General features: G+C 36.7%; 1 protein-coding gene across 2 annotated transcripts in view; it reads left to right on the forward strand.

Moving 5' to 3' along the window:
- Positions 1–635: 635 nt before the first annotated feature.
- Positions 636–14,315, forward strand: part of C5H12orf56 (chromosome 5 C12orf56 homolog) — a 131,538-nt gene continuing 117,858 nt past the window's right edge. Inside the window, exon 1 of one of the 2 annotated variants that reach the window (XR_007954309.1) lies at positions 636–1,092. Coding sequence is in view for 1 of the 2 variants with exons in the window: in XM_052001219.1 (XP_051857179.1) it covers positions 841–1,092 (252 nt within the window). In the remaining variant the exon portion in view is untranslated. The remainder of the gene's footprint in view (positions 1,093–14,315) is intronic. The other variant, XM_052001219.1, reaches the window with a different exon arrangement.

Below are 14,315 nucleotides of genomic sequence, written 5' to 3' on the forward strand. Positions count from 1 at the left end.
AAGCCCATTAACTAGATCTCAAAGGTTCCTTCTGTCTAAATCCAAAGATTTATTCACTTCTGAAACCAACAAGCATCTATCTAATACCTGTTAGCTAACCAATTCAACGGAATTAGGAAACCAAAGGACAGGATCTGATCTGGGTTTTATTCAACACTCTTCTCCGGCCGCTCCTCCACCAACTAATACCTGTGAGGAGGCGACCTGGTACAGTTTAAGAAGCACTAGCTCATCAGGCAAAATAAAGTTGAGTTTCAATCCAAGGAGTCTATTCCCAGTGTGATCTTGGGCAATAATCACTTACCTTTTTGGAACCCGGTTTCTTCACCTGTAAAATAAAATGGTTAGTCTTACAGCTTTAAATATGAACCACATCATCCTTAACTCTGGATTAAAGGACTGATATTTGATGTTTTCTTTTTAGATGGGAATTGGGGGTGGACTACAATCCCCAATGGACGGGCAAGGGCGGGCAGGAAATAAACCCCAGAGATCCACACTTAAGTGGGTTCACAACCGGGAGTTCAGGAGCCCCACTCCCTTCAAGGATTTGAGGAAAGGGAGGAGTCCCCGGGCGGGCCCTGTGTCTCCCTGGAGAGAGAAGCCCGAGTGGAGGCTGAGCTGAGACGGGGCGGGCCGGGCCGCTTTGTGGCGTCCCCAGGTTCTAAGGCTGGGGGAGGGAAGACGAGCACCTGGCGAGGCGAGACGAGGTGAGCGCGCGGCGCGGGCGGGGCGCTGAGCCCTCTTCGTTAGTTGGCTCGGTCTGCTGAGCAGTACCAGCCCGGTGCAGTGCCATCGAGGGGCGTTCCGCGCCGTCAGTCTCCGGCCCCGACGCTGTGCATGGCTGGCTCGGGCCAGGTGGACTTCCCCTGCCGCAGGAACAGCCGTCTGGATTACTTCCTGAAGCGGCACCTGCGACAGGAGGTATACGATGCCATCCGCACCTACGAGCTCTGCATCGTGGTCTCAGACACCGAGCACAAGACTTTCAAGTACGTGGTGCTCAGCGACAAGTTCATCTATGTGACCGAGAACCCGCCCAGATCCATCCGAGGGGTGGTGGCCTTCAAGGACGTTCAGGCTATTGATATGGTGAGAAACGCCTTGGATCCCCCTTCTCTCGGCTCCTGCGCCCTTCCTTCAGTCCGTTCGACTGGAACGGGGAGGAAGAGAGTCGCCCCTTCGGGGCACGGGGATGCGGATTAGGATAGAAATGGTCCCCTTCCTTCTCCCAGTTCCCACTTCCACACACTGCCTTTCACCTATAGCATTCAGGTAGAAGAAATACTGAATCTCCTTTCCGTTCCTAGACAAAGGTGCATTTCCCACATTTGTCTTTGTCTTTTCCGCCACCTGACTTTTGAAGGCCTCTGGGTGAATGTATTGAAATAACAGGTATGAGAAAACTAGTGTCTGGAGAACTGAGAGCCTCTGTGGTAGCCCTTCCAAGTCTCAAACTTTTCTGGCACCCTTCCTTTCCCCATCAGCCCTTGTGTCTCAGGAATCAAATTCTCTTCGAATCTTTTATGAAAAAGCAATTGATTTTAAAGGTCCTTTCCTATCATTGTTCTTGGTTCTCTCTGCCTGACTTGTTTTCCTGATATATTCCACTCACCCTCAGCCTATTTTTCCCACTGGACTCAGTTGTCTAGTCTTATTTGCTTTTTCCCTTGCCTGAGTCTTTGCACACCTTAGGGAGAAGCTGGCACAGCTGGTTTTTGACCAGCTTTTTTTTTTTTCCTACCAGAATGATTTCTTTGTTTTGAACTCAGTTTAAAAAAAGAAAAAGAAAAAAGGAACAAAATCAAACTACTTTAAAAGAAAAATCATCTGTGCTTCTTGGAAAAGCATCTTGGTGGGCTTGCCTTTTTTTTTTTTTAACTAGACAAAATTTTCTCTTTCTACTTTAAGATTGAAAGAAAAAACCCTTTGGGAGGAGGGAAGGAGGGAGGAAGAAAAGGAGAAAAGGAGAGAGAGAGAGAGAGAGAATACAAGTTTTAAAGTAGTAAAAAGGAACAGTGTAAAGATTATAGAAGTTGAGTACTTTTCCCTTGAATCTGGATAGAATTTCATTGTAAGCTATTGTATAGTAAAAAGAACATTGGATTTTGAGTCAAAGGACCCAAGTGCAAGCCCTAACTGTGTGACCTTAGGCCAGTCATTTTACAATTCTAGACTTCAGTTTTCTAGTCTACAAAATGAAGGTGTTGGACTAGATGTTCTCTTCCAACTCTATATCTATGACCCTAAATTTAATCCAAAAAATAAAACCAAATCATAGCCACTAGTGGAATAATTTCTTGGTTGTGGGACTCACCTGTATATCATGAGAGCTCTGCAATGGGCCTCAAGTTGCACAAACACCTGCATGATCAGACTGCCTTTACATCACTTGAGTTTGTCCCCTACCAATTGCTTTTGTCCTAGATGAAAAAAATTCCTCTTTACAAGTATGACAGAAATCACAAATTTGCTTAGCACTGACTACTCTGTCTGAAGCCTTAAAATATTAAATAGCTTCTGGTAAAGTCATAGTTACAGAATAATAGCTCTGTCCCCACAGTATTTAGTTAGACTTTACATACCTCTCCATTACATAATTATTTTTGAAATCACATTTCATCTAAGCAAGCTGCCCTTCTTGATCCCTTATTTGTCCTGGAATTCTTATTTTAAGATATCTTTGGTTGGGAGCAGCTTAAGGAGCTTATGATTCATCCAGCCCTTATCCACCTTCCCAACATTACTGAAATCCTAACTCTGCTAGAGATGACCCAGGTTAACAATAAAAATCATTCGAAATAAAATCCACTTGAAATACAGAACACTGTTGGCAAAAGAGAGTTATTGACTATAGATTCACAACTAAAGACAGCCAGGATAGACCTAGGGCATAATATGAAAAAGGTGGTGATGCAAGGAGGAACATCTTTTTAATATTTTTAAAAAATATATTATTTTATATTACTTTTAATATAGTTCCTCAGGTAGCTAGGTGGCACAGCAGATAGAGTAATGGTCCTGGAGTCAGATAAAGTCATCTTTCTGAATTCAAATGTAGCCTCAGACACTTACTTAGTAGCTGTGGAACCCTGAGCAAGTGATTTAACCCTGTTTGCCTCAGTTTCCTAATATGTGAAATGATCTGGAAAAGGAAATGGCCAACCAATTCAGTATTTTTGCCAAGAAAACCCCAAATGGAATCATAAAGAACAGGGCATCACTGAAAAATGACAATATACTTTTTTCAAGGGCAACAAATTCTATTCTTCATGGCATAAAGTCATGTGTGAATGTGTGAGTGTGTGTGTGTGTGTGTGTGTGTGTAAAATGAAGTTTCAAAGCATCTAGTGGATAGTAACTCAGAAGTCTGAGATTTTCAAATTTAAGAGAAACCATCTTTTCAAACCTTAGTTAAGATACACATATATCTTATCGCTCTGCTTCTATGGTTCTATAAATAACACTAACTTTTCTTTCCAGACTCTTGTTTCAAATCCTACTTTGTACTTGAACTGCTAAGGATCAACTGACTGACTTGAATTTCACTTCACAATAAACTTTGAAATATCCTAAAGGAACCAAAATAACACCTTCTCCAAAAAATTAGGATGTGAGGAAAAAGGGGTTAAGACAGAGAGAGAAATAAATCCCTGATTAATGTGATCCTAATCCTACTTACCCAAGTTTAATTCATATAACTCCCTAACATGAATCCTGTGTTTGAATCAGAATTTTTGCTTTTCATTGTACTAAGGCCATATTTGCTCCTCATATTGCTGCTCAATAAGATCATCTGATATCATCCCCTTCTTCCATGAAGCCTTCTCTGATCACTCAGGCCAAAAATGATTTTTTTTTAGCACTTATTTTATGTTTCATATTTTTTTTAATATAGATAAGCAGAATAGCAGAGTATGGATCTAGAGTCAGGGAGAACCTGAGTTCAAAAGTGGCCTCAGACACTTATTAGCTTTGTGACTCTAGGCACTTAACCTTGGTGTGCCTCATTTTCCTTATGGAGAATAATCATTAGTGAGGATGATAATATTTCATAGATTGTTGTGAGATTCAAATGAGATAATAATATATATCAAGTGCTTTGGAAAATGTAAAGTGCTGTAGAAATATTAACTATCATTATTTTTGGCATTTGACTTTATATTTTCTTACATTGTCTCCTAGTTGTTTCCTATGTTTCTATCTTATTTTCCTGATGACATTGTAGGTGCCACAAGGTTATATTTTGTGTATCTTTCTTTGTCCTAATACAGCATTACATATACAGCAGGTTCTCAATAATATTTGTTGAATTGAATCCAATATATCACATACAGGATAATAGATTGATCCCTGAATTTCTTTTGTCTGGAAAGACATAGATTAAGGGAAGGGAATGTGACTAAATTGTGTGAGTCAATAGAGAGACAGCTGTACCTAAGGAGACTTGGATCTGATTGCTAACCCTTACTAGTTCGGTGACTCCAAGTAAGTTATTGACCTTTTCTCTGCCTCATTTTCCTTATTTGCAAAATGGAGGACAAATATTTCACTATGGACAAGTCACTTAAACTCTTTTAATATCAGGTATTCTGGTGATGATCAAATTGTGATGGACTTGGCTCTTCTCAGCAATATGGTGATCCAAGACAGTTCCAGTAGACTTGGGATAGAAAATGCCAACTGCATCCAGAGAGAGGACTATGGAGATTGAATGTGGATCACAGCATAGTATTTTCACCTTTTTTGTTTGTTTGTTTGCTTTTTCTTTCTCATGTTTTTTTTCCCCTTTTGATCTGAGTTTCATGGGCTACATGACAAATATAGAAATATATTTAAAAGAACTGCATATATCAGATTGCTTGCTGTCTTGGGAAGAAGGGAGGGAGAAAAAAAGTGAAAAAACAAAGTCTTACAAAATGAATGTTGAAAATTATCCTTACATATATTTGAAAAAATAAAATACTATTGAGGAAAACAAATCAGGCACTCTGTAGTAGCTTATAGATGGTTTGCTGAGCCCTTGGTAGAGGGAGTTCCTGCCTGGAAAAAAAAAAATCTTTGATTTAAGATTTTACTCCTGTATGTAACCAAAAGGCTTGTTCCAAGGAAAGCACTTTGTAAACCTTAAAGTTCTACAGAAATATGAGCCACTGTTGTTTTTTTCTATTAAGAAAAATATAGGACAATAATCTATTCTGGTGGACATGGCTCTCTTCAACAATGAGATGATTCAACCAATTCCAGTTGTTCAGTGATGAAGAAAGCCATATACACCCAGAGAGAGGCTTGTGGGAACTAAGTGTGGACCACAACATAGCATTTTCATGCTTTCTGTTGATGTTTGCTTGCATTTTGTTTTCCTTCTCAGATTTTTTTTTCTTTCTAGATCTGATTTTTCCTGTGCAGCAAGATAACTGTATAAATATATACACATATATTGGATTTAACACATATTGGACCACCTGCCATCTAGGGGAGGAGGAAGGGGGAAGGAAGGAAAAATTTGGAACAAAAAGTTTTGCAAGGCAGTTTTTCAACACTGAAAAACTACTCATGCAAAACTCATGTTTTGTAAGTGAAAAAGCTTTAATAAAAAAGAAAGAAAGAAAGAAAAATATAGGGCAGTTAGAAGGTATAGTGGATAGAGCATTGGACCCGAACTTAGAGAACCTGAGTTCAAATGCTACCTTGGCCACTTACTAGCTGTGTGACCTTGAGCAAATAAGCCTTGATTTTTTTTTTTTTTTTTTTTTTTTTTTTTTTTTTAATAATAAATTTTATTTTATTTAATAATAACTTCGCATTGACAGAATCCATGCCAGGATAATTTCTACACGACATTATCCCTTGCAATCACTTATGTTTCGTTTTTTCCCCTCCCTCCCTCCTCCCCCCCCCCCAGGATGGCAAGCAGTCCTATATATGCTAAACATGTTGCAGTATATCCTAGATACAATACATATTTGCAGAACCAAACAGTTCTCTTGTTGCACAGGGAGAATTGGATTCAGAAGGTAAAAATAACTCGGGAAGAAAATCAAAATTGCAAATAGTTCACATTCATTTCCCAGTATTCCTTCTTTGGGTGTAGCTGTTTCTGTCCATCATTTCTCCAATGAAACTCAGTTAAGTCTCTTTGTCAGAGAAATCCACTTCCATCAGAATACATCCTCATACAATATCGTTGTCGAAGTGTATAATGATCTCCTGGTTCTGCTCATCTCACTTAGCATCAGTCCATGTAGGTCTCTCCAAGCCTCTCTGTATTCATCCTGCTGGTCATTCCTTACAGAGCAATAATATTCCATAACGTTCATATACCACAATTTACCCAGCCATTCTCCAATTGATGGGCATCCATTCATTTTCCAGTTTCTAGCCACTACAAACAGGGCTGCTACAAACATTTTGGCACATACAGGTCCCCTTCCCTTTTTTAGTATCTCTTTGGGGTATAAGCCCAATAGAAACACTGTTGGATCAAAGGGTATGCACAGTTTGATAACTTTTTGGGCATAATTCCAGATCGCTCTCCAGAATGGCTGGATTCGTTCACAACTCCACCAACAATGCATCAATGTCCCCGTTTTCCCGCATCCCCTCCAACATTCATCATTGTTTTTTCCTGTCATCTTAGCCAATCTGACAGGAGTGTAGTGATATCTCAGAGTTGTCTTAATTTGCATTTCTCTGATCAATAGTGATTTGGAACACTCTTTCATGTGAGTGGTAATAGTTTCAATTTCTTCATCTGAAAATTGTCTGTTCATATCCTTTGACCATTTATCAATTGGAGAATGGCTTGATTTTTTATAAATTTGAGTCAGTTCTCTATATATTTTGGAAATGAGGCCTTTATCAGAACCTTTAATTGTAAAGATGTTTTCCCAGTTAGTTACTTCCCTACTAATCTTGTTTGCATTCGTTCTGTTTGTACAAAGGCTTTTTAATTTGATATAATCAAAATTTTCTATTTTGTGATTGGTAATGGTCTCTAGTTCATCTTTGGTCACAAATTTCTTTCTCCTCCACAAGTCTGAGAGATAAACTATCCTATGTTCTTCTAATTTATTTATAATCTCGTTCTTTATGCCTAGGTCATGGACCCATTTTGATCTTATCTTGGTATGTGGTGTTAAGTGTGGGTCCTTGCCTAATTTCTGCCATACTAATTTCCAGTTATCCCAGCAGTTTTTATCAAATAATGAAATCTTATCCCAAAATTTAGAATCTTTGGGTTTGTCAAACACTAGATTGCTATAGTTGACTATTCTGTCTTGTGAACCTAACCTTTTCCACTGATCAACTAATCTATTTCTAAGCCAATACCAGATGGTTTTGGTGACTGCTGCTTTATAATATAATTTTAGATCAGGTACAGCTAGACCACCTTCATTTGATTTTTTTTTCATTAATTCCCTTGAGATTCTCGACTTTTTATTGTTCCATATGAATTTTGTTGTTATTTTTTCTAAATCATTAAAATATTTTCTTGGAAGTCTGATTGGTATAGCACTAAATAAATAGATTAGTTTAGGGAGTATTGTCATCTTTATTATATTTGCTCGGCCTATCCAAGAGCACTTAATATTTTTCCAATTATTTAAGTCTGACTTTATTTGTGTGAAAACTTTTTTGTAATTTTGCTCATATAATTCCTGACTTTCCTTTGGTAGGTAGATTCCCAAATATTTTATGCTATCAACAGTTATTTTGAATGGAATTTCTCTTTGTATCTCTTGTTCTTGGATTTTGTTGGTGGTGTATAAGAATGCTGAGGATTTATGGGGATTTATTTTGTATCCTGCTACTTTGCTAAAATTATGAATTATTTCTAATAGCTTTTTAGTAGAATCTCTGGGGTTTTCTAGGTATACCATCATATCATCTGCAAAGAGTGATAGTTTGGTTTCCTCATTGCCTACTCTAATTCCTTTAATCTCTTTCTCGACTCTTATTGCAGAGGCCAGTGTTTCTAATACAATATTGAATAATAATGGTGATAGTGGGCAACCTTGCTTCACTCCAGATCTTACCGGGAAAGGTTCCAGTTTTTCCCCATTGCATATGATGCTTACTGAAGGTTTAAAATATATGCTCCTAACTATTTTAAGGAAAAGTCCTTTTATTCCTATGCTCTCAAGTGTTTTTATTAGGAATGGCTGTTGGATTTTATCAAATGCTTTTTCTGCATCTATTGAAATGATCATATGGTTTTTGTTTGGTTGGTTGTTGATATAGTCAATTATGTTAATAGTTTTCCTAATATTGAACCAGCCCTGCATTCCTGGTATAAATCCTACTTGGTCATAGTGTATTATCCTGGGGATGATTTTCTGTAATCTTTTTGCTAATATTTTATTTAAGATTTTAGCATCAATATTCATTAGGGAGATTGGTCTATAATTTTCTTTCTCTGTTTTCAGCCTACCTGGTTTAGGTATCAGTACCATATCTGTGTCATAAAAGGAGTTTGGTAGGACTCCTTCAATCCCTACTTCTTCAAATAGTTTATTTAGCATTGGAGTTAATTGATAAGCCTTGATTTTTGAAAGAAGAGAGAAGAGGGGGAGGGAGGGAGGAAAGGAAGAAAGGAGAGAAGGAAGGAAGAGAGAAGAAGAGGAGGAGGAAGAGGAAGAAGAAAGAAGAAGAGGAAGAAGACGATGATGATTAGGGTAGTTTCAGTTTTATTCACTAATATTAATTTTCTTAATCCAATGATTTCATAGATTTAATGAAGAACTTGCTGAAAAACTCTATTAGTATGCATTGGTACTTTCTATTGCTTATGGTTTTAGGGAGTTGTGTAGGGGTAAAGAAAGATTATATAACTTGCCAAGATAACATAGCTAGTATATATCAGAGATAGAATTTGAACCTAGGTGTTTCTCACTCCAGTTCCTTATTCACAATGTGATATTGCCTCTATAATTTCATGTGTGTGTGTGTGTGTGTGTGTGTGTGTGTGTGTGTGTATAAATACTAATATGGAAATTCCATCCTCTAATGTATCCGAGCAACTCATGCATGAATTACCATTTTAGAGCATAGAGCACTAAGAGATTGGATGACTTGCCCACGATCACCCAACTGGTATTTGTCAGGCTAAGGACTAGAACACAAATCTTCTGATTCCAAGGCCAACACGATCAATATATTATATCTAATTGTCTCTCCACCCAAATCTTAAATTCTAAAAACAAGACACATTTTGATTCTTGAAAATAATTGTTTAAAAGCAAATACTTGTTACTCACTACTCTATGGAATTATATGTAAGTACATATATATACATATATATGAATTTATGTGTCTCTTTTTGCATATATGTATGTGCAGGTGTGGAAGAATGTATCCTTTCCTTATACACACACACATACATACACATACGCATGCCTTAGAATTTTAAATGCAATTAGGAATGCTATTTTCATAATGAGTTATTGAGAAAAATTAGTGGTCATTGGAGATATAGTCTTTACTTTCTAAAACATAATATAAAGAGAAAATTTGTCCTCCCCAAAATGTTTCTTTAGTGCCATTGAAGGAAAAGGAATCATAGCATAGAGGTACCATGGCTCTGAGTTGGGGAGGCATTTTTATATTCTTATGAATAATCTAGGGTTAGACATCATTACTACAAAACTGAAAAATGTGTATTATTCCTTAGGAGGGTAAGATATTTTGCAATAGTGAAAATCTGGCCATCTCAAAATTCAAATCACCTGATCCCTGGAGAGATAAACTAATGGGAATTTTTCTGTTTACATCATTAATCAATAGAAGAAAATGAAATCATAAACAAAATCACTACTGTTCCTATTGTTTGCAGCTTAAGCTGCAAAGACCTTACTATGACCCTTAGTCTTTTTCTAGAGTATTTTACCTCTTTTGGTTGCTGGTGTAACAGCTGTTAAATGCTTAGCTTTTCTAGGTTGTGGCTATTCTGTTTTCCCAGAGGCAATGATTTCTAGTCCAGGTTTTGCTGAGTCCTTCATCCAGATTGTCTCTGTCAAGAGAAACTTCTGTATGAGGTGTATCTCAGAATCTTTAAAATAAAATCCATTTTTCTTGGACAATGTGGGCAATTTTCCTATGCCAGAAATACTTACAGAGCTTATTGCTCCAAAAAATAGTTTTACTATTCAGACTTTCCCTAGGAAGTGTTATCCCAAAGTCTGGGTAAAAAACAAAAAACAAACAACATTCCTGCTGGAATATATACAGAGTTGTATAAGCATTACTGTGGCGACAGATTAATATATTTATGAAATTCAGGTCAATTTTTAAAAATAACTGAGCAGATAGTTTGTGAATAGATGTTTTCATCACTTTGAGGAGTGAGTAGAATGTCTCTTTCCCTTTTCCCTTTTCCTTATCTTCCCCCCACCCCAAGGACTCCTACTTCCCCCACCCTTGGTAGTATACTTTCCAGGGATATCCACATTAACAATGAGATTGACACATGCATTGCCAGAGCTAGCTCAGTGTTTGGAAGGCACTGAAGTGGTGGGAGAGAAGAGGTATCAGAGCGACTGATAGATCTACAGAACCTGAAGGTTCTGAAGTTCTAACTGAAGGTCTACAGAGCCCTTGTGCTGACCTCATTGTTGTATACCTGTGAAGCATGGATAATATACCAGCACCATGCCAGGAAACTGAATTGCTTCCATTTGAATTGTCTTAGGAAGATTCTAAAGATCACTTGGCAGAATAAGGTACCAGACACTGAGATCCTTTCTCAAACTACACTGACAAATATTCCAGCTCTACTGAAGAGAGCGCAACTGTGTTTGGCTGGCCACATTGTTGGAATGCTAAATGTACACTTGCCAAAAAGACTAATTCGTGGAAAACCCCCACAGGGTGAGCACTTAACTTGGTGGTCAGAAAAAGCATTACAAGGAGATTTTCAAGATCTCTCTTAAAACTTTAGAATTGATTTTATGACATGGGAGACACTGACATAGGACCACCCACCCAGCATGGTTTACCCCTATCCTCAAAGGTGCCGTGCTCTGTGAGCAAAGCAGAATTGAATTAGCTCAGAAGAAACATAAGATGCAAAGTTAGAGAAGCCACCTCAAATATTCATAAGTATTATTTGTATCTAACCTACATTCAGACTCCTTCAATTTTTTCTTTGGAGGTGGATAGCACTTTTCATCATAAATTCCTTGTAATTGTCTGGGATCATTGTATTGCTGAGCATAACAAAGTCATTCACAGTTGATCATACAATATTCTTGTTACTCTGTACAATATTCTCCTGATTCTGATCACTTCACTTTGCATCTGTTCATATAAATCCAGGTATTTCTGAAATCATCTTGGTTGATCCTGAATTCTTATGAATATACAAGTAACGCATTATAAAATCAGCTTCTGCAGAAGAAACACAGGCATTTCTTTTTTATTATTGTTATTATAGCCTTTTATTTACAAGATATATGCATGGGTAATTTTTCAGCATTGACAATTGCAAAACCTTTTGTTCCAACTTTTCCCCTCCTTCCCCCCACTCCCTCCCTCAGATGGCAGGATGACCAATACATGTTAAATATATTAAAGTATAAATTAAATACAATAACATATGCATTTCTTTTGGTTGAGCTGGGATGAATTAGATCATATTGGATGAGCTCATTCATTCTTATATATTTACTGGTACATTCTAATCTGTATAACTTCTCTGGTTTCTGTTTGCTGTCTGCTTGGATAAACAGGCTTACTTGTTACTCACCATCTGTTATGGTCTTTTATGTAACCAGTATTTGGTGGGAAGGGTTCAAAAGTGGGTGTAAACTTGGAGTAATCCTTCTTCTTTAAGAAATAGTGACCAAGAAAACAGCTTTTTTAAAAAAAAATTAGGATTTTACTTTTTCCAATTACATGTTTTCATACTTTTCAACATACATTTTTATAAGATTTTGAGTCCAAATTTTACTCTCTCTCTCCTCAACATGATAAGTAATCCGATTGTTATGAAAGAAGAAACAGAACAAAGGGAAACAAAAATATACACACAACACAAAGAAGGTGAAAATATATGCTTCTATCTGCATTCAGACTCTTTCTTTGAAAATGAATAGTATTTTCCATCATAAGTCTTTTGGAATTGTTTTGTATCCCTGTATTGTTAAGAGCTAAGTATCATAATCAATCATCACACAATGTTGGTAAAGCAGCTTTTTTGTAATGAATCAAAATTATGCTCCTAGACAACCAGTATTGAGAGAGGTATATCTCAATGTTTTCTGTGAACCACTTTTGGATAACTCTCATAGATATACATATATGGATAATATATACTTTGCATATGAAAAAATCTATTATTCGTCTAAGATTTCCTCTCTCACTTTCCATATAATGGCTGCTCCAAACCATCTCAAGCTTCTAGGACACCTTCACCTCATAGAGACTGGGGTCACTAGGGTAATGACATCATACCCTTCTTTGGCTACCCTCTGTCTCAAAAAGATTCTATGCCTTCATCCATGAGATTTTCCTCTCTGTTCTCACAGGTTGAAGTAGTCCTCCTTTGCAAAGGCTGACCCTTTTCCATTTACTTTTTTTATTCAATTGTTTCTTTTTTCTTTAGAATTTTGTTCCATTGAAAACTAAGGAGACTGAATATGGATCAAAACATAGTATTTTCATCTTTTTTATCTCTTGTTTTTTTTCTCATTTTTTTCCTTTTGGTTTGATTTTTCTTGCACAACAGGACACATATGGAAATATGCTTAAAAGAATTGCATATATATATTTTTTAATTTTAATTTTATTTTATTTAATAATAACTTTGTATTGACAGAATCCATGCCAGGGTAATTTTTTTCAGCATTGACAGTTGCAAAATCTTTTGTTCCAGTTTTTCCCCTCCTTCCCCCTCCCCCCTCCCCCAGATGGCAGGTTGACCAATACATGTTAAATATGTTTAAGTATAAGTTAAATACAATATATGTATACACATCCATACAGCTATTTTGCTGTACAAAAAGAATCGAACTTTGAAATAGTGTACATTTAGCCTATGAAGGAAATAAAAATTGCAGGTGAACAAAAATAGAGGGATTGGGAATTCTGTGTAATAATCTCCCAGAGTTTTTTTACTGGGTGTTGCTGGTTTAAGTCATTACTGCTCTATTGGAACTGATTTGGTTCATCTCCTTTTTGAAAAGGCCTCTGCCCATCAGAATTGATCATCATATAGTATTATTGTTGGAGTATATAATAATCTGGTCCTGCTCATTTCACTCAGCATTAGTTCATGTAAATCTCTCCTGGCCTTTCTGAAATCATCCCGCTGGTCCTTTCTTACAGAACAATAATATTCCATAATATTCATATACCACAATTTATTCAGCCATTCTCCAGTTGATGGGCATCCACTCAGTTTCCAATTTTTGGCCACTACAAAGAGGGCTGTCACAAACATTCTTGCACATATAGGCCCCTTTCCCTTCTTTAGTATCTCTTTGGGGTATAAGCCCAATAGAAACACTGCTGGACCAAAGGGTATGCACAGTTTGATAACTTTTTGAGCATAGTTTCCAAATTGCTCTCCAGAATGGCTAGATCCATTCACAATTCCACCAACAATGTATCAGTGTCCCAGTTTTCCCACATCCCCTACAACATTCCGCATTATCTTTCCCTGTCATTCTAGCCAATCTGACAGGTGTGTAGTGGTATCTCAGAGTTGTCTTAATTTGCATTTCTCTGATTAATAATGACTTGGAGCATCTTTTCAAATGGCTAGAAATAGTTTCAATTTCTTCATCTGAGAATTGTCTGTTCATATCCTTTGACCATTTATCAATTGGAGAATGGCTTGATTTCTTATAAATTAGAGTCAATTCTCTATATATTTTGGAAATGAGGCCTTTGTCAGAATCATTGACTGTAAAATTAATTGGAGATTTTACATGTGTTCTTTTTTTGCTTTTTCAAAATTACACGTTTGGTTTATTGATCTGCTCTTCTCTATTTTATTGTTATAAGTATTTAAAGACATAAATTTCCCCCTAAGTATTGCTTTGTCTTCATCTTACAAATTTTGATATCTTGTCTCATGGTGTCATTCTTTTTAATGAAATTATTGTTTCCATAATTTGTTCTTTGAAACACTCATTCTTTAGGATTATTTATTTCTTAATTAAGTTTTAATCTGTTTCTATAATCCTTTATTAAATATGTTTTTGTTGTATTATGGTCTGAAAAGGATATATTGAATATTTCTGCTTTATTGTATTTGCCTGGGAAGTTTTTAATGCCCCAATGCCCTAAAATAGTCAAGCTGAGAAAAAGGT

This window comes from Antechinus flavipes, chromosome 5, assembly GCF_016432865.1.
Source record: "Antechinus flavipes isolate AdamAnt ecotype Samford, QLD, Australia chromosome 5, AdamAnt_v2, whole genome shotgun sequence".
Classification (NCBI taxonomy): domain Eukaryota; kingdom Metazoa; phylum Chordata; class Mammalia; order Dasyuromorphia; family Dasyuridae; genus Antechinus; species Antechinus flavipes.